The 21,519-nt window shown below is 43.4% G+C and overlaps 1 protein-coding gene across 2 annotated transcripts; it reads left to right on the forward strand.

The window, feature by feature from the left end:
- Positions 1–17,474: 17,474 nt before the first annotated feature.
- On the forward strand, positions 17,475–21,519 carry LOC123082523 (putative disease resistance protein RGA3). Of its 2 annotated transcripts, none has more exons than XM_044504847.1 (2): positions 17,475–20,048; positions 20,632–21,519. In XM_044504847.1, exon 1 carries the CDS (start codon positions 18,630–18,632, stop codon positions 19,971–19,973), a length of 1,344 nt encoding a protein of 447 aa, XP_044360782.1. In that variant the 5' UTR covers positions 17,475–18,629; the 3' UTR covers positions 19,974–20,048; positions 20,632–21,519. Both variants share the same exon structure in this region, with proteins under 2 accessions (XP_044360782.1, XP_044360783.1).

Consider the following 21,519-nt stretch of genomic DNA (forward strand, 5'->3'; position numbering starts at 1 on the left):
GTGAGAATTCTTTTCACCCTTCCGGAGCAATTTAAGAGTCTTCTCAGTTTGCCATCCGGAGTCCATCAAGTCAGGTTTATTCATTCTCAGCTTTCAGTGGTCATTCTCCAATCTTACCGGTGCATCGCTCAAGTATTCTCTAATCAGTTCATGATCTCTTCGTTCTCATGTATCTAGATTCTCTCGAGCATCTTCGTTCATTTGCTAATTCTTTCCGGTGTTTCTTTATCTTTTCTTCGTTCGTTTTCAATTCTTACGGTGGTTTGTTCAAGATTTCTCTTCCTTCGTTATCATACCAATTTATTCGTTGTTTCAACCCTACCGGTGGTTCATCGAAGACTTTCTCAAGTTGGCGCTATATCTATCTTAATCTTTTCTACGAGAATAAGTAATATGCCAAATCCGTTGGTTGTCATCAATTTAATTGGTGAAGGATAAGCATAATGTAATTCTTACTCTTGTTTCATCCAAGTGATTAATTCTTATTCCGGAGGCCCTTCAAACTCTCGGTTTCATTTGTTTCATCTTCTCTTATTCCGGAGGCTAATCAAAATTCTTGATCTCAATTGTTCATCTTATCTTTTTTCGGAGCTCCAAGTTATTTCAATTATATTATCACGGAGATCTCTATCTAAATCATTGCAAGGCTTCACCTTGTGTTTGCTACTACCTTTTCTTTCCGTTTGATCATTCTTTTGTTTAACGGAGTTCTTCATGGAGGTTCTACATGATGGTTCTTCAAGGATTTAATTCCTTATCGACGTTTTCATCGAGATTCCTTTTAAGGAGCTCAAGCATTCTTCATTTTGCTATCCGGAGTGCAAATCTTTCTACCGTATCATTGGAGGTGGTATTATGCCATTCTTAATAATTTGAGTTCATGGTTCACATGTTATTAAGAAATGAGGTATTTTAAATCCATCAATCTCTTCTTCGGAGTTATCTTGGCTTATATTTCACCTAAAGCCTTCCCTATGGCTTGTTGCTATCTATGTTGCTTATAAATGATCCAAGTTTCTTCATCTATCCTCCCGGTGATTTAAGTTTCTCGTCTCCTTGTTCATTCCATTCCAATTCTTTTTCCCGTTAGTGGCAGAATTTCACCTCATAATTTTGAGATGGCTTCTATAAGTCCATAACAAGCTTTCTCTTTTCGTTGTTGGTTTTCCAACAACTACGTTCGACTCTTCTTCTAAAGATGCTTTTCAAGCTCTTTTGAGGTAGAAGATGTTGTTTTCCCCTCTGTTCTTTTGATTCCATTCTTACTTTTGTTCCGGAGGCATTACGATGTTGCTCTTTTCAACCCATCATCTTGTTTTGTCAAGATCATGTTCTTTTCATGCCTATCCATTTAACCGGAGTGTCGTGCCATCTTTTCAAGTACCCTCTCATCTTGTCAAGTTCAATTCCTTCCATTTACAGGCGGAGTGCTGTCCAAATTATATCACTCTTATTCCTTCCCTATCTTGTTTAACCGGAGTATTGTGCCTTTTTGCCAAAGTTCTTTTCGCCTTATCAAGTCTTGCTTAACTTCTCAACCGGGGTGGTTTCAATATATATCTTCCCTTCAACCTCAAGGTTTTGCAATGCTCTTTGTTTCCCTTTTCTAACGGAGTGCTTTCGACTTTGTTCTCCTTCGTTGTATTCTTTTCTCGAATTTGGTCAACCTCTCAAGATTCGTGGTTTCACTCGTTTGTCAAGAAGCAACATAGTTTCACCTCTTCCTTTTCACTCCGGTGCCATTCTAGATCTCGGGACGAGATCCTCTCGTAGTGGTGGAGTGTTGTAACGCCCCGAGACCGATGTGCCAGGTGTCCTCTAGTTTTTTCGCTGTTGTTGCCTTGTCATTGTTTGCGTGTCATGCATTGCATATCATGTCATCATGCCATCATCTCATAAATCTTTCGCAACTCAACTAAATAAATTGCATGAATCTTTGATCCATTTAAATCGAGGTAATTCACATGGTGATTCTCTTTAGAACATACCCTCCCGATATTTAGGGAGCTATATTAAACCATTACATTGGCTTGGAATCACCCACAAACACATATGCACCGTTCTTCAAATTTCCTTTTATCCTTCTCAACTTCCCCTTCTTCCTTTGGCGCCTTTTAGTAAAATTGAGTGGCAATTTTACTTTACCCATAAATGTCCCAAATCTGCCCATAAATCACATATATTGTGTAGGGTCACCTCCTATAATTTCAACCCATTTGGAGTTCATTTGAATGGGTTTCAAAATTCGAACTTACCGAGTTAAATCCAGCGTGTGTGGATTTTACTTCTTCCAAAAATCGTCAGGCCATTTTTGTCAGATTCCTCATATTTTTATGACTTGTATTTCATCAAGTAAATATTCTCAACATCTACTCGAATCATCTGTGAAGTAAGATCATAACGATATTCACTGCATGCCTCAGCACTCATTGGATTGGACACATCAAAATGTGTTACTTCCAACAAGTTGCTATCTTGTTCCATCTTACTGAAAACGAGGCTTTTCAGTCATCTTGCCCATGTGGTATGATTTGCATATCTCAAGTGATTCAAAATCAAGTGAGTCCAAACGGTCCATTTGCATGGAGTTTCTTCATGCATATACACCAATAGACATGGTTCGCATGTCTCAAACTTTTCAAAATGAGTGAGTCCAAAGATCCATCAACATGGAGCTTCTTCATGCGTTTTATACCATTATGACTTACATGGCAGTGCCACAAGTAAGTGGTACTATCATTACTATCTTATATCTTTTGGCATGAAAATGTGTATCACTACGATCGAGATTCAATAAACCATTCAGGTTTAATATTAATCTTGATGGTAGAGGGAGCGTGCGATGTTTGATCATATCAAACTTGGAAACACTTCCAACATATATCGTCAGCTCACCTTTAGCTAGTCTCCGTTTATTCCGTAGCTCTTTATTTCGAGTTACTAACACTTAGCAACCGAACCGGTATCTAATACCCTGGTGCTACTAGGAGTACTAGTAAAGTACACATTAACATAATGTATATCCAATATACTTCTATCGACCTTGCCAGCCTTCTTATCTACCAAGTATCTAGGGTAATTCTGCTCCAGTGGCTGTTCCCCTTATTACAGAAGCACTTAGTCTTGGGTTTGGGTTCAACCTTGGGTTTCTTCACTGGAGCAGCAGCTGATTTGCCGTTTCATGAAATATCCCTTCCTGCCCTTGCCCTTCTTGAAACTAGTGGTTTCACCAACCATCAATAATTGATGCTCCTTCTTGATTTCTACTTTCGCGGTGTCAAACATCGCGAATACCTCAAGGATCATCATATCTATCCCTGATATGTTATAGTTCATCACGAAGCTCTAGCAGCTTGGTGGCAATGACTTTGGAGAAACATCACTATCTCATCTGGAAGATTAACTCCCACTTGATTCAAGTGATTGTTGCACTCAGACAATCTGAGCACAAGCTCAACGATTGAGCTTTTCTCCCTGAGTTTGCAGGCTAAGAAAATCGTCGGAGGTCTTATACCTCTTGACGTGGGCACGAGCCTGAAATCCCAATTTCAGCCCTCGAAACATCTCATATGTTCCGCGACGTTTCGAAAACGTCTTTAGTGCCTCAACTCTAAACCGTTTAACTGAACTATCATGTAGTTATCAAAACGTGTATGTCCGATGTTCGCAACATCCACAAACGACGTTTGGGGTTCGGCACACTGAGCAGTGCATTAAGGACATAAGCTTTCTACTGTCTGCATAATTGCTACTTTCAACTTTCAACTATACTTTCTCTAGGAACATATCTAAAACAGTAGAACTAAAGCGCGAGCTACGACATAATTTGCAAAAATCTTTTGACTATGTTCAAGATAATTAAATTCATCTTATGAACTCCCACTCAGATAGACATCCCTCTGGTCATCTAAGTGATCACATGATCCGAGTCAACTAGCCCGTGTCCGATCATCACGTGAGACGGACTAGTTAACGTCGGTGAACATCTTCATGTTGATCATATCTACTATACGACTCATGCTCGACCTTTCGGTCTCCGTGTTCCGAGGCCATGTCTACACATGCTAGGCTCGTCAAGTTAACCCTAAGTGTTTTCGTTGTGTAAAACTGTCTTACACCCGTTGTATGTGAACGTAAGAATCCATCACACCCGATCATCACGTGGTGCTTAGAAGCGACGAACTGTAGCAACGGTGCACAGTTAGGGGAGAACACTTCTTGAAATTTTGTAAGGGATCATCTTATTTACTACCGTCGTCCTAAGTAAACAAGATGCATCAACATGATAAACATCACATGCAATCAAATAGTGTAGTGACATGATATGGCCAATATCATATATCTCCTTTGATCTTCATCTTCGGGGCTCCATGATCATCTTGTCACCGGCATGACACCATGATCTCCATCATCATGATCTCCATCATCGTGTCTTCATGAAGTTGTCACGCCAACGACTACTTCTACTTCTATGACTAACGCGTTTAGCAATAAAGTAAAGTAGTTTACATGGCGTTCTTCAATGACACGCAGGTCATACAATAAATAAAGACAACTCCTATGGCTCCTGCCGGTTGTCATACTCATCGACATGCAAGTCGTGAATCCTATTACAAGAACATGATCAATCTCATACATCACATATTATTCACCACATTCTTGTTGGCCATATCACATCACAAAGCATACCCTGCAAAAACAAGTTAGACGTCCTCTAATTGTTGTTGCATGTTTTACGTGGCTGCTATGGGTTTCTAGTAAGAACGTTTCTTACCTACGCAAGACCACAACGTGATATGCCAATTGCTATTTACCCTTCATAAGGACCCTTTTCATCGAATCCGTTCCGACTAAAGTGGGAGAGACTGGCACCCTCTAGCCACCTTATGGACCAAGTGCATGTCAATCGGTGGAACCTGTCTCACGTAAGAGTATGTGTAAGGTCGGTCCGGGCCGCTTCATCCCACAATACCATCGAAACAAGATTGGACTAGTAACGGTAAGCATATTGAACAACATCAACGCCCACAAGTACTTTGTGTTCTACTCGTGCAAAGAATCTACGCAATAGACCTAGCTCTGATACCACTGATGGGGAACGTAGCAGAAATTCAAAATTTTCCTACGTGTCACCAAGATCTATCTATGGAGAAACTAGCAACGAGGGGAAGGAGAGTGCATCTACATACCCTTGTAGATCGCTAAGCGGAAGCGTTCAAGTGAACGGGGTTGATGGAGTCGTACTCGTCGTGATTCAAATCACCGATGATCCTAGTGCCGAACGGACGGCACCTCCGCGTTCAACACACGTACAGCCCGGTGACGTCTCCCACGCCTTGATCCAGCAAGGAGAGAGGGATAGGTTGAGGAAGACTCCATCCAACAGCAGCACAACGGCGTGGTGGTGGTGGAGGAGCGTGGCAATCCAGCAGGGCTTCGCCAAGCACCATGGGAGAGGAGGAGTAGGGAGAGAGGTAGGGCTACGCCAGAACTTCGTGTATGGCTCCCATGCGTCTCCCCACTATATATAGGGGTGGAGGGGCTGGTTTCTTGCCCTCCAAGTCCATTGGGGCGTTGGCCAAGGTGGGAGGAAAGAAATCCATCATTTCCTTCCCCACCGATTGTTATCCCCCCTTTTTAGGGATCTTGATCTTATCCCTTCGGGATATGATCTTATTCCTTCTAAGGGGGGATCTTGGTGCGCCTTGACCAGGGGTGTGGGGCCTTGCCCCCACTACCCACGTTCATGTGGGTCCCCCCATGCAGGTGGGCCCCACTCTGGAACCTTCTAGAACCTTCCCGGTACAATACCGAAAAATCCCGAACATTTTCCGGTGGCCAAAATAGGACTTCCCATATATAAATCTTTACCTCCGGACCATTCCGGAACTCCTCGTGACATCCGGGATCTCATACGGGACTCCGAACAACATTCAGTAACCACATACAAACTTCCTTTATAACCCTAGCGTCATCGAACCTTAAGTGTGTAGACCCTACGGGTTCGGGAGACATGCAGACATGACCGAGACGTTCTCCGGTCAATAACCAACAGCGGGATCTGGATACCCATGATGGCTCCCACATGTTCCACGATGATCTCATCGGATGAACCACGATGTCAAGGACTTAATCAATCCCGTATTCAATTCCCTTTGTCTATCGGTATGTTACTTGCCCGAGACTCGATCGTCGGTATCCAATACCTTGTTCAATCTCGTTACCGGCAAGTCACTTTACTCGTTCCGTAACACATCATCCCGTGATCAACTCCTTGGTCACATTGCGCATATGATGATGTCCTACCGAGTGGGCCCAGAGATACCTCTCCGTTTACACGGAGTGACAAATCCCAGTCTCGATCCGCATAAAACAATAGATACTTTCGGAGATACCTGTAGTGCACCTTTATAGTCACCCAGTTACGTTGTGACGTTTGATACACCCAAAGCACTCCTACGGTATCCAGGAGTTACACGCTCTCATGGTCAAAGGAAGAGATACTTGACATTGGCAAAGCTCTAGCAAACGAACTACACGATCTTTGTGCTATGCTTAGGATTGGGTCTTGTCCATCACATCATTCTCCTAATGATGTGATCCCGTTATCAACGACATCCAATGTCCATAGCCAGGAAACCATGACTATCTGTTGATCACAACGAGCTAGTCAACTAGAGGCTCACTAGGGACATATTGTGGTCTATGTATTCACACGTGTATTACGATTTCCGGATAATACAGTTATAGCATGAATAAAAGACAATTATCATGAACAAGGAAATATAATAATAATACTTTTATTATTGCCTCTAGGGCATATTTCCAACAGTCTCCCACTTGCACTAGAGTCAATAATCCAGTTCACATCGCCATGTGATTAACACTCACAGGTCACATCGCCATGTGACTAATACCCAAGAGTTTACTAGAGTCAGTAGTCTAGTTCACATCACTATGTGATTAACACTCAATGAGTTTTATGTTTGATCATGTTGCTTGTGAGAGAGGTTTTAGTCAACGGGTCTGAACCTTTCAGATCCGTGTGTGCTTTACAAATCTCTATGTCATCTCCTAGATGCAGCTACCACGCTCTATTTGGAGCTATTCCAAATAACTGTTCTACTTGGAGCTATTCTAAATTGTTGCTCCATTATATGTATCCGGTCTCTCTACTCAGAGCTATCCGGATAGGTGTTAAGCTTGCATCGACGTAACCCTTTACGACGAACTCTTTTACCACCTCCATAATCGAGAAAATTCCTTAGTCCACTAGTTACTAAGGATAACTTTGACCGCTGTCCTGTGATCCATTCTTGGATCACTCTTGTACCCCTTGACTGACTCATGGCAAGGCACACTTCAGGTGCGGTACACAGCATAGCATACTGTAGAGCCTATGTCTTAAGCATAGGGGACGACCTTCGTCCTTTCTCTCTATTCTGCCGAGGTCGAGCTTTAAGTCTTAACTTCGTACCTTACAACTCAGGCAAGAACTTCTTCTTTGACTGATCCATCTTGAACACCTTCAAGATCATGTCAAGGTATGTGCTCATTTGAAAGTATTATTAAGCATTTTGATCTATCCTTATAGATCTTGATGCTCAATGTTCAAGTAGCTTAATCCAGGTTTTCTATTGAAAAACACCTTTCAAATAACCCTATATGCTTTCTAGAAATTCTACATCATCTCTGATCATCAATATGTCAACAACATATACTCATCAGAAATTCTATAGTGCTCCCACTCACTTCTTTGGAAATACAAGTTTCTCATAAACTTTGTATAAATCCAAAATCTTTGATCATCTCATCAAAGCGTACATTCCAACTCCGAGATGCTTACTCCAGTCCTTAGAAGGATCGCTGGAGCTAGCATACCTTTTAGCATCCTTAGGATCGACAAAACTTTTCTGATTGTATTGCATACAACCTTTCCTTACGAAAACTGGTAAGGAAACTTGTCTTGACATCCATCTGCCAGATTTCATAAATGCAGCTAATGCTAACATGATTCCGACGGACTTTAAGCATCGCTACGAGTGAGAAAATCTCATCGTAGTCAACTCCTTGAACTTGTCGGAAAACACTTCGCCACAAGTCGAGCTTCATAGATGGTGACATTACCATCCACGTCCGTCTTCTTCTTAAAAGATCCATTTATCTCAATGGATTGCCGATCATCGGGCAAGTCCATCAAAGTCCATGCTTTGTTCTGATATATGGATACTATCTCGGATTTCATGGCTTCTAACCATTTGTCGGAATTCGGGCCCACCATCGCTTCTCCATAGCTCGTAGGTTCATTGTTGTCTAGCAACATGACCTTCAAGACAGGATTACGTACCACTCTGAAGTAGTACGCATCCTTGTCATCCCACGAGGTTTGGTAGTGACTTGATCCGAAGTTTCATGATCAATATCATAAGCTTCCACTTCAATTGGTGTAGGTGCCACAGGAACAACTTCCTGTGCCCTGCCACACACTAGTTGAAGAGACGGTTCAATAACCTCATCAAGTCTCCACCATCCTCCCACTCAATTCTTTCGAGAGAAACTTTTCCTCGAGAAAGTACCTGATTCTAGAAACAATCCCTTATTGCTTTCGGATCTGAGACAGGAGGTATACCCAACTGTTTTGGGTGTCCTATGAAGATGCATTTTATCCGCTTTGGGTTCGAGCTTATCAATCCTGAAACTTTTTCACATAAGCGTTGCAGCCCCAAACCTTTAAGAAACGACAACTTAGGTTTCTCTAAACCATAATTCATACGGTGTCATCTCAACGGAATTACGTGGTGCCCTATTTAAAGTGAATGTGGTTGTCTCTAATGCCTAACCCATGGACAATAGTGGTAATTCGATAAGAGACATCATGGTACGCACCATATCCAATAGGGTGCAACTATGATGTTCGGACACACCATCACACTATGGTGTTCCAGGCGGTATTAATTGCGAAACAATTTCCACAATGTCTTAATTGTGTGCCAAAACTCGTAACTTAGATATTCACATCATAGACATTTTATCCTCTTGTCACAATGATCTTCTACTTCACTCTGAAATTACTTGAACCATTCAATAATTCAGACTTGTATTTCATCAAGTAAATATTCTCAACATCTACTCGAATCATCTGTGAAGTAAGATCATAACGATATTCACTGCATGCCTCAGCACTCATTGGATTGGACACATCAAAATGTGTTACTTCCAACAAGTTGCTATCTTGTTCCATCTTACTGAAAACGAGGCTTTTCAGTCATCTTGCCCATGTGGTATGATTTGCATATCTCAAGTGATTCAAAATCAAGTGAGTCCAAACGGTCCATTTGCATGGAGTTTCTTCATGCATATACACCAATAGACATGGTTCGCATGTCTCAAACTTTTCAAAACGAGTGAGTCCAAAGATCCATCAACATGGAGCTTCTTCATGCGTTTTATACCATTATGACTTACATGGCAGTGCCACAAGTAAGTGGTACTATCATTACTATCTTATATCTTTTGGCATGAAAATGTGTATCACTACGATCGAGATTCAATAAACCATTCAGGTTTAATACTAATCTTGATGGTAGAGGGAGCGTGCGATGTTTGATCATATCAAACTTGGAAACACTTCCAACATATATCGTCAGCTCACCTTTAGCTAGTCTCCGTTTATTCCGTAGCTCTTTATTTCGAGTTACTAACACTTAGCAACCGAACCGGTATCTAATACCCTGGTGCTACTAGGAGTACTAGTAAAGTACACATTAACATAATGTATATCCAATATACTTCTATCGACCTTGCCAGCCTTCTTATCTACCAAGTATCTAGGGTAATTCTGCTCCAGTGGCTGTTCCCCTTATTACAGAAGCACTTAGTCTCGGGTTTGGGTTCAACCTTGGGTTTCTTCACTGGAGCAGCAGCTGATTTGCCGTTTCATGAAATATCCCTTCCTGCCCTTGCCCTTCTTGAAACTAGTGGTTTCACCAACCATCAATAATTGATGCTCCTTCTTGATTTCTACTTTCGCGGTGTCAAACATCGCGAATACCTCAAGGATCATCATATCTATCCCTGATATGTTATAGTTCATCACGAAGCTCTAGCAGCTTGGTGGCAATGACTTTGGAGAAACATCACTATCTCATCTGGAAGATTAACTCCCACTTGATTCAAGTGATTGTTGCACTCAGACAATCTGAGCACAAGCTCAACGATTGAGCTTTTCTCCCTGAGTTTGCAGGCTAAGAAAATCGTCGGAGGTCTTATACCTCTTGACGTGGGCACGAGCCTGAAATCCCAATTTCAGCCCTCGAAACATCTCATATGTTCCGCGACGTTTCGAAAACGTCTTTAGTGCCTCAACTCTAAACCGTTTAACTGAACTATCATGTAGTTATCAAAACGTGTATGTCCGATGTTCGCAACATCCACAAACGACGTTTGGGGTTCGGCACACTGAGCAGTGCATTAAGGACATAAGCTTTCTACTGTCTGCATAATTGCTACTTTCAACTTTCAACTATATTTTCTCTAGGAACATATCTAAAACAGTAGAACTAAAGCGCGAGCTACGACATAATTTGCAAAAATCTTTTGACTATGTTCAAGATAATTAAATTCATCTTATGAACTCCCACTCAGATAGACATCCCTCTGGTCATCTAAGTGATCACATGATCCGAGTCAACTAGCCCGTGTCCGATCATCACGTGAGACGGACTAGTTAACGTCGGTGAACATCTTCATGTTGATCGTATCTACTATACGACTCATGCTCGACCTTTCGGTCTCCGTGTTCCGAGGCCATGTCTGCACATGCTAGGCTCGTCAAGTTAACCCTAAGTGTTTTCGCTGTGTAAAACTGTCTTACACCCGTTGTATGTGAACGTAAGAATCCATCACACCCGATCATCACGTGGTGCTTAGAAGCGACGAACTGTAGCAACGGTGCACAGTTAGGGGAGAACACTTCTTGAAATTTTGTAAGGGATCATCTTATTTACTACCGTCGTCCTAAGTAAACAAGATGCATAAACATGATAAACATCACATGCAATCAAATAGTGTAGTGACATGATATGGCCAATATCATATAGCTCCTTTGATCTTCATCTTCGGGGCTCCATGATCATCTTGTCACCGGCATGACACCATGATCTCCATCATCATGATCTCCATCATCGTGTCTTCATGAAGTTGTCACGCCAACGACTACTTCTACTTCTATGACTAACGCGTTTAGCAATAAAGTAAAGTAGTTTACATGGCGTTCTTCAATGACACGCAGGTCATACAATAAATAAAGACAACTCCTATGGCTCCTGCCGGTTGTCATACTCATCGACATGCAAGTCGTGAATCCTATTACAAGAACATGATCAATCTCATACATCACATATTATTCACCACATTCTTGTTGGCCATATCACATCACAAAGCATACCCTGCAAAAACAAGTTAGACGTCCTCTAATTGTTGTTGCATGTTTTACGTGGCTGCTATGGGTTTCTAGTAAGAACGTTTCTTACCTACGCAAGACCACAACGTGATATGCCAATTGCTATTTACCCTTCATAAGGACCCTTTTCATCGAATCCGTTCCGACTAAAGTGGGAGAGACTGGCACCCGCTAGCCACCTTATGCACCAAGTGCATGTCAATCGGTGGAACCTGTCTCACGTAAGAGTACGTGTAAGGTCGGTCCGGGCCGCTTCATCCCACAATACCGTCGAAACAAGATTGGACTAGTAACGGTAAGCATATTGAACAACATCAACGCCCACAACTACTTTGTGTTCTACTCGTGCAAAGAATCTACGCAATAGACCTAGCTCTGATACCACTGTTGGGGAACGTAGCAGAAATTCAAAATTTTCCTACGTGTCACCAAGATCTATCTATGGAGAAACTAGCAACGAGGGGAAGGAGAGTGCATCTACATACCCTTGTAGATCGCTAAGCGGAAGCGTTCAAGTGAACGGGGTTGATGGAGTCGTACTCGTCGTGATTCAAATCACCGATGATCCTAGTGCCGAACGGACGGCACCTCCGCGTTCAACACACGTACAGCCCGGTGACGTCTCCCACGCCTTGATCCAGCAAGGAGAGAGGGAGAGGTTGAGGAAGACTCCATCCAACAGCAGCACAACGGCGTGGTGGTGGTGGAGGAGCGTGGCAATCCAGCAGGGCTTCGCCAAGCACCATGGGAGAGGAGGAGTAGGGAGAGAGGTAGGGCTGCGCCAGAACTTCGTGTATGGCTCCCATGCGTCTCCCCACTATATATAGGGGTGGAGGGGCTGGTTTCTTGCCCTCCAAGTCCATTGGGGCGTTGGCCAAGGTGGGAGGAAAGAAATCCCATCATTTCCTTCCCCATCGATTGTTATCCCCCCTTTTTAGGGATCTTGATCTTATCCCTTCGGGATATGATCTTATTCCTTCTAAGGGGGGATCTTGGTGCGCCTTGACCAGGGGTGTGGGGCCTTGCCCCCACTGCCCACGTTCATGTGGGTCCCCCCATGCAGGTGGGACCCACTCTGGAACCTTCTAGAACCTTCCCGGTACAATACCGAAAAATCCCGAACATTTTCCGGTGGCCAAAATAGGACTTCCCATATATAAATCTTTACCTCCGGACCATTCCGGAACTCCTCGTGACGTCCGGGATCTCATACGGGACTCCGAACAATATTCGGTAACCACATACAAACTTCCTTTATAACCCTAGCGTCATCGAACCTTAAGTGTGTAGACCCTACGGGTTCGGGAGACATGCAGACATGACCGAGACGTTCTCCGGTCAATAACCAACAGCGGGATCTGGATACCCATGATGGCTCCCACATGTTCCACGATGATCTCATCGGATGAACCACGATGTCAAGGACTTAATCAATCCCGTATTCAATTCACTTTGTCTATCGGTATGTTACTTGCCCGAGATTCGATCGTCGGTATCCAATACCTTGTTCAATCTCGTTACTGGCAAGTCACTTTACTCGTTCCGTAACACATCATCCCGTGATCAACTCCTTGGTCACATTGCGCATATGATGATGTCCTACCGAGTGGGCCCAGAGGTACCTCTCCGTTTACACGGAGTGACAAATCCCAGTCTCGATCCGCATAAAACAATAGATACTTTCGGAGATACCTGTAGTGCACCTTTATAGTCACCCAGTTACTTTGTGACGTTTGATACACCCAAAGCACTCCTACGGTATCCAGGAGTTACATGCTCTCATGGTCGAAGGACGAGATACTTGACATTGGCAAAGCTCTAGCAAATGAACTACACGACCTTTTGTACTAGGCTTAGGATTGGGTCTTGTCCATCACATCATTCTCCTAATGATGTGATCCCGTTATCAACGACATCCAATATCCATAGCCAGGAAACCATGACTATCTGTTGATCACAACGAGCTAGTCAACTAGAGGCTCACTAGGGACATATTGTGGTCTATGTATTCACACGTGTATTACGATTTCCGGATAATACAGTTATAGCATGAATAAAAGACAATTATCATGAACAAGGAAATATAATAATAATACTTTTATTATTGCGTCTAGGGCATATTTCCAACAGACCCGTCAAGTACCTCTCCGAAAAACGAGCATGTACTACTACGTTCAGAGACATCGGACCCGCCAAGTCCAACAACGAATGGGTACAACTACCGACGACCCCGGACATCTACGAAAACGTGTGCCACCACCGTCGCCGTGTACCACTACGCCCAAGTTCCACTACAAGATGAACCACCATCGTCGCGATGACCGTCAAGTGTACAACTACCGCCGGCGTTGATTTGACAAGAAAATGTGTACCACTACTTCCACGACGTCCTGTGAACGCCTACTTCCCTCTACGAACGAGAACCGTCCCCTTTGCACGCTACAAAGGTATAACCCCGAGACGACCGCCGTGAACAATTGCATGTGTGATGTATGAGATGCTCGTGTTTGCTCCGTGCTCGAATTGTCGGTGCACGTCGCCCCTCTTTTGCCTTGTCACCGACATGTGGGAACTCGGTATTCGAGAGCACCCCACATTCTATCACATGTCACGCTCCCGTCGCATTTTCTTTTGCACCGGGATCTCAATCGAGTTACCGGAACCGATATGTTGCCGTAACATCATTTTCGGATTCGTTGCCGTGGCACCCCTTTTCTTTCCACCACGGTGACAAATGCTTCATAATGCTCTTATCAACATTTTCTTAAAAAACTTGCATAAACTTGTTCATGTCATCCGCATCATGATAACAATAATTAAAATGTTTAAATTGTTGTTTGCATTAATTTACTAATGCATATGGGGATTTACCGGATTTGTTGTTTGCTATATCCGGCCCCATTTAAATTGTTTAGATAGTATAGTTTTGTTAGGCCTCACCTCTTGCCATGTTAATCCACATTTAATATTGTTGGGGTACATAACTGAGAGAGAACTAAATAATCGATGTGGTGTTTTGTCAATATGCATCCCGATGCATATTGAGCTCCACTTAATTTGTAGGATTGCTTGTGCACTTTGCCATGCCATGCATACTTAAACCGGACATGCATCATACTTGTTGTGCATCATGCCATGATTATGTGATGGTTGTTTACCGTGATTGTTTGCTTCTTTCCGGTGTTGCTTCTTCGGGTTGGTTCCGGTAACGTCGCGTTTGTGAGGACCCGTTCGTCTACGTCCGTTTATCTTCTTCATGGACTCTTTCTTCTTCCTTGCGGGATTTCAGGCAAGATGATCATACCCTCGAAATCACTACTATCTTTGCTATGCTAGTTTGCTCGCTCTTTTGCTATGCCAATGCTACGATGCCTACCTTTTGCTTGTCAGCCTCCCAATTGCCATGTTGAACCTCTAACCCACCATGTCCTAGCAAACCGTTAAGTGGCTATGTTACCGCTTTGCTCGGCCCCTCTTATAGAGTTGCTAGTTGCAGGTGAAGATTGGAGGCCGTTCCTTGTCGGAATATTTATTTACTTGTTGGGATATCACAATATATCTTATTTAATTAATGCATCTATATACTTGGTAAAGGGTGGAAGGCTCGGCCTTATGCCTGGTGTTTTGTTCCACTCTTGCCGCCCTAGTTTCCGTCATATCGGTGTTATGTTCCCGGATTTTGCATTCCTTACGCGGTTGGGCTATTATGGGAACCCCTTGACAGTTCGCCTTAAGTAAAGCTTTTCCAGCAATGCCCAACATTGGTTTTACCATTTGCCACCTAGCCTTTTTTTTCCTTGGGTTTCGCGGACTCAAGGGTCATCATTATTTTCCCCCCCCCCCCCCCGGGCCAGTGCTCCTCTGAGTGTTGGTCCAACTATCAGCTACCGGTGACCACCAGGGGCAACTCTGGGCTGGCCTACCCGTACCTAGGACAATCTGAGTGTGCCCTGAAAAAGAGATATGTGCAGCTCCTATCGGAATTTGTCGGCACATTCGGGCGGTGTTGCTGGTTTAGTTTTACCCTGTCGAAATGTCTTGTTGTACTGGGATACCGAGTCTGATCGGAACGTCTCGGGAGGAGGTCTATTCCTTCGTTGACCGTGAGAGCTTGTGATGGGCTAAGTTGGGACACCCCTGCAGGGATTTGAACTTTCGAAAGCCGTGCCCGCGGTTATGGGCAGATGGGAATTTGTTAATGTCCGGTTGTAGAAAACCTAAAGTTGACCTTAATTAAAATGAATCAACCGCCTGTGTAACCGTGATGGTCTCTTTCCGGTGGAGTCCGGGAAGTGAACACGGTTGTTGGAGTTATGCTTGACGTAGGTTGTTTTAGGATCACTTCTTGATCATACTTTCACGACCGTGCTTTGCCTTCTCTTCTCGCTCTCATTTGCGCATGTTAGCCACCATATATGCTAGTCGCTTGCTGCAGCTCCACCTCATACCTTTACCTTACCCATAAGCTTAAATAGTCTTGATCGCGAGGGTGCGAGATTGCTGAGTCCCTGTGGCTCACAGATACTTCCAAAACCAGTTTGCAGGTGCCGATGAGTCCGTGCAGATGACGCAACCAAGCTCAGGAGGAGCTCGATGAAGATCTTTCCTTTGTGTTGTTTCGATTCTAGTTGATTAGTAGTGGAGCCCAGTTGGGGTCGATCGGGGACCTTTGTCGCAATTGGGGTTCTTCTTTTATTTTGGTTCCGTAGCCGGACCTTGATTGTATTTGTATGATGTAATGCTTTATTCATGTAGTTGTGTGAAGTGGCGAGTGTAAGCCAACTATGTATCTCTTTCCCTTATGTATTACATGGGTTGTGTGAAGATTACCTCACTTGCGACATATGCCTTCAATGCGATTATGTCTCTAAGTCGTGCCTCGACACGTGGGAGCTATAGTCGCATCGAGGGCGTTACACCACAAGAGCCAACAAATGCAGAATAAACTATGATACATTTAGTAATTCAGAAAAAAAAACAAAGAAAAAACTTCAATTTCATCTAGGCATAGGAGCTTCCTCCCCGAATGAAGCAGTATTGCTACAAGTAACCCTAGGTATCCTAACTAAGCGAGTATTCTAACTAAGCAGTATTGCTAGAACCCTAACCCTAGGTTTTTTGCACTGAGATTTACCTGGGTGGAGATGGATGCCCGAGGGGTACTTCCTCCCCCCCCAACGAATCAGCTGCCGTCGCCGCCTTCTCTGCGTCCGCAGCAACCTTCTCTGCCTCCTCCGCATACTGCGACGGCGGCGGCAAGACAACTTTTCCCCAATCCGCCGACGAGTGCGAATCGCCATCGGGGTTGGGGCCCAACTTGCCAACGGGGTCGCATTGCGGCCGCGGCCACCGGAAGAACGACCACCGCCGCCGGAGCCGTCAAGACCTTCTCTGCCATCGCCGCCGCCAGAGCTGGTCGCCATGAGCAGAGTGGGAGGAACGCGCGGGAGGGAAACTGAATCGAGGATTGGAGGATGAAACGGCGGGGCGTGACCTAATACACGTGCGCGGAAACGGCCGTCAACCCCCGTCTAACATCGTATGTTAGCCCGCGCCACGTCGACCCGACAGGTGGGCCCGACCTGTCGGATTCGCTGTTTCCGCGGCTGAAACGGCCAGTCAGTGCTCCGCGTTACCGATTAGTCCCAGAGTTTGGTGGTTTTTTGTGACATGGCTCAAATATGGTACTGACCTGTTACCCTAGCCCCAAGTGTGATGGTTGTGGGTAAATAACTCCAGGAAGACTTTCATGAGTAGCTCGCCGACAGGTTGCCCCAAATCTTACAAGAGTCTCAGGTAAGTTTACAAATATACGTGTTAGATCCCTATATACATTTTTTTAGTGGTTAGATCTCTGTGTACATACTTTTATCTTTTTTTTGGACATGTCAGATTTGGGCCGGCCTCACCCGCTGCTGAGCTGAAGCCCACCAAGTCCACTAGGGTTGGTTTCAGGGGTATAAAAAACGCCTGTGTAGCACTTATTTTCTCACTCTCCCTCCCTATCCTTGTCTCCGCCGCCGCTACCTTCTTTCTTTCTGCTCCTCCTCCCGAGCGCCCCTCTCCTCTGCTCCGCCTACATAACCATGGATTGTGCAATCAGACCATAAACACTTACGGAGTTGTTTCTGTTTTGCCAATTGTTGGCATCGGTGGAGTGGGGAAGACCACTCTCGTTCAGCTGGTTTACAATGATACAAGGGTGAAAAACCACTTTGGTTTGAGGATGTGGGTTTGTATTTCTGACGTTTTTGACATTAAAAAGATAATCAAAGATATCATTGAGTGTGCCACTGATGGGGTGTGTGATAGGTCCCGCAGTTTAAATGTTCTTCAAGGGGAACTAAGGAAAATTCTGATGAAGCAAAAGTTTCTTCTAGTGTTGGATGATATATGGCCAAATGCTATTGATGAATGGCAGACATTTTTTGCACCATTCAGGAATGTACTTGAAGGCAGTGTCATCTTAGTGACTACAAGATTTGCGACTATTGTCTGCCTTGTCACAAACACTAGGACCATTGAACTCAAAGGATTGCCTGAAGATACATTTTTGGAGTTCTTCAACATATGTGCATTTGGTACAGATTGTGCAGAATCGTATCCAAAGTTGCAGGTCATTGGTCAGGACGTGGCCTCTCGGTTGTGTGGGTCTCCCTTGGCAGCTAAAACTCTTGGCCGCTTGTTGAATATGGAGCTCACAGAACGCCATTGGATAACTGTCCAGAATAGTGAATTGTGGGAGCTGCCACATCAGGACAATGAGATATTGCCAGCCCTTCAACTCAGCTACCTCTATCTTCCACCGGAACTTAAGAGATGCCTTGCACTTTGTTCAATGTTTCCCAAAGGTTATAGATTTGAAAGAGATGAGATAGTTGACATTTGGGTGACACATGGCTTTGTTGTGCCGGAAGGAAGCATGGATCCCGAAGAGTTGGGTGTTGCATACTTGGATGATTTGAGAAGCAGATTCCTTCTTCAAACTGATCCTAGGTTCCGTGATCTAAGTAGATATGTAATGCATGACTTGATCCATGCCATGGCACAATCTGTTTCACTAGATGAATGTTTTTTGTTGCAAGATAAGAACTATCCTAATCAGAGGAAAATACCACCCACAGTTCGCCATATGTCAATTGAGGTCCACAGTGAAGTTTAGAACAGAATGGCAGACATTCACCATTTGGATAAATTGCATTCACTTAGGTTCGGGACTAGATCCGAAGTTAGAATTTCATGGTTAAATAAGCTTTCCAACATCCTCTTTTTGACTCTAAAAGGCTGCGAGCTGAAAAACCTACCTGAGAGCATTTGTGTCTTGAATCATCTTCGTCACCTTGATATATCTCATAGCAGAATAATTGAGCTACCTGAGTGTTTTCGGTGCCTATACAGCCTACAAGTTCTCAATGCTAGTCATTCAAGACTGAAAACAATTCCTGATGGCATAACAACGCTAGTCAACTTGCGTAATCTAGCACTGCCAGGGAATGCCTCACATAATTTGTCAACAAAAAGTGGTCTTGGAAATTTGTGTTCTCTGCGGAACTTGAGCTATTTTACGGTTGGAGAAGGTAATGGGAGGAGAATTAGTGAGTTGAAGAACATGAATCAGCTGAGAGAAATGCTATCTATTAAATCTTTTGCTAACGTTCAGACTATGGAAGAAACTGCCGAGGCTAGAATTGTTGACAAGCAATACCTTAAGGTATTAATTATACATTGGCGACAATGTAGATTCTTCCTGAAGGAACATGAACATGACAATAGCAATACACTCGAAGGCTTGCATCCTCATTCAAGAATTGAACGTCTTGTACTTGAAGGCTTTCGGTTTGATAACTTAGCTCCAAGTTGGTTAACTCCTGAAAACCTACCTTCATTAAGAAATCTAGATCTTTCCCATTGCAGCTTGAAATATTTATCAATGCCACTTTGTTTTCCCATCACTACTCTGCGCCTTTCCTGGTGTTGTGGTCTGAGAAATCTTGATCAGTGCCTGGACCCAGAACATTTGCCATTTGTCCAGTCAATAGAGCTTGATTGGTGTCCAAATCTAGTATCGGTCCCTGTGCACAGTTTTGTGGGTTTTGTTTTCCTTCAAGATCTGAGAATCCACCAGTGCTTCAAGTTGGCGTGCCCTAGGGAAATGGTTTTGCCCCCTGCACTCAGAAGACTTTCTGTTTCCTTTTGCGGTGAGCTTGGCAATTCATTTCCAGATTGCTTGGAGAATCTCAACTTTCTCACCCTTCTGCATTTGGAAGCGTGTCTCACTATAAGGCTCATTCGATTGAACTCGATCAACACAAACATGCTAAGTTGTCTGGTTCTTCGTCATTGCTCGGAACTGTCATCCATCGAAGGATCTAGCGCTCTTCTATACATGAAGTATGTTGACATATTGAGCTGCCCTAAGCTCACAGGGATAAGCCAACCATTCAAAAGGAATAAACTGGAGAAAGTAGAGGAGACAGAACTGCTAGAATTTATCAAACCACGCAAGGAATGAACTGCAGAAAGTTGAGGAGACGGAGCTGCTAGAATGTATCAAACCACGGAATCACGGAAGAGTTCAAGAGAAAAGGTAAACGAATGAACAAACTAACTTAGTAGAAGAATAATTTTTTGCCAAATTCAGTTACATAGTCACTCAGAAAAAAAAAACAAATTTCATTCATGTCAGTTGTTACAGCTTTATAGGTTAATAGTGATATATTTATCATCTAGACCTAAGTTCACAGGATTTTCGAGGTGTAGCACTGTTGCCGTGTTAGGGTGATAGCTTAACTTTTTTACTTGGCCACTGATGTGGCATATTAGTTCAATCTATCACACCAATATTTTTTTGTCATTTACTTATTCTAGCTAACTTGTATGGTTCGCATTGAGAATATGTTTGATGAAGTATATCAACAAGGATTCCTCAATTTTAATGTATGCATCTTTATCCAAAAGTATACCCTGTCCTGCACATGTTCCTTTGACCTTTCTATATGTGACTAACCGACTAGATGGATGGTTACCTTTCTCAGGAAATAAGATGTTGCAACTAACTGCATTAGTTTCACAGTCCGTCATGAATCAATGTCTCAATGCCTAGTAGCAAGTGCAAAATTTCTGTGGTCCAGGGCCTTCTCTTTACTTATACCTTGTTTATGTATACACAGGAGTGATGTTCTGTTCAGATCATAGCGTTCGAGGTCAGTAGCTGCTTTTCTGATGTCCAGTGGGATGTTTCATTTTGAATGTCTCTCTTCTGAATGGCTAAACTGGAATCAACTTATGGCGTTGTTAGCGGAACAGGCTCTGAGCAAAAGGGAGGATGAAATCTCACGGGGTTTATATAAATCTGGGATTCAGACAATGAAGTTCATGAACGACGAATGTGCTCTAGAGGGGGGAAACCATAGGAGGAGAAAGCTCTAGAGAGCTACGTTATCACAGCAGATCAAAGTGTTACAGGAAGTTTTTTGAAGTGATGGTTCACTGTCGGGAGCAATTGGTGGGAGTCACAAGTGTGTGACATTTGAAGAGACATGCTGAGCATATCATTATGTCTCGGCTACTTTTTAACTGGTAAGCTGTAACCCCAGTCTTCCCTGTGTGAACTACGTGTACTTGGTTATCTCTATTTCCTGTTCAGTTGCATTCTTCTCTACCATGATGGCACTGTACTTAGGTACTGGGCACTGCATAATGCAATACACGTGTAGGTTTGTTGTATTTGCAAAGCAAATATAGTGGCTTTAAAGTATATATCTGAATAATGTATGACTTTATGAATTGGCTTGCATAAGAAAGTGTAAATCTGTCTTTGTGTATTGGATTAATGTGTAAATTTTGGCCTTCCTGATCGTCCATGGATTACCATTTTCCTTCCAAACTTATAATAATATAGTTATCTAATCACTAATGTAACACTTGAAAGTTGAAACGCTTGACGGTATCTACAGATGAGGCTCAATGTAAGCTAGCTGGTCTCTGTGCGCTCTCTGCGCTTGCAGAGTTGCCAACTAGCCAAAATAATTCTTAATTCTTTTTTGAACTTCTTTTGG

Source organism: Triticum aestivum, chromosome 4A (genome assembly GCF_018294505.1).
Source record: "Triticum aestivum cultivar Chinese Spring chromosome 4A, IWGSC CS RefSeq v2.1, whole genome shotgun sequence".
Classification (NCBI taxonomy): domain Eukaryota; kingdom Viridiplantae; phylum Streptophyta; class Magnoliopsida; order Poales; family Poaceae; genus Triticum; species Triticum aestivum.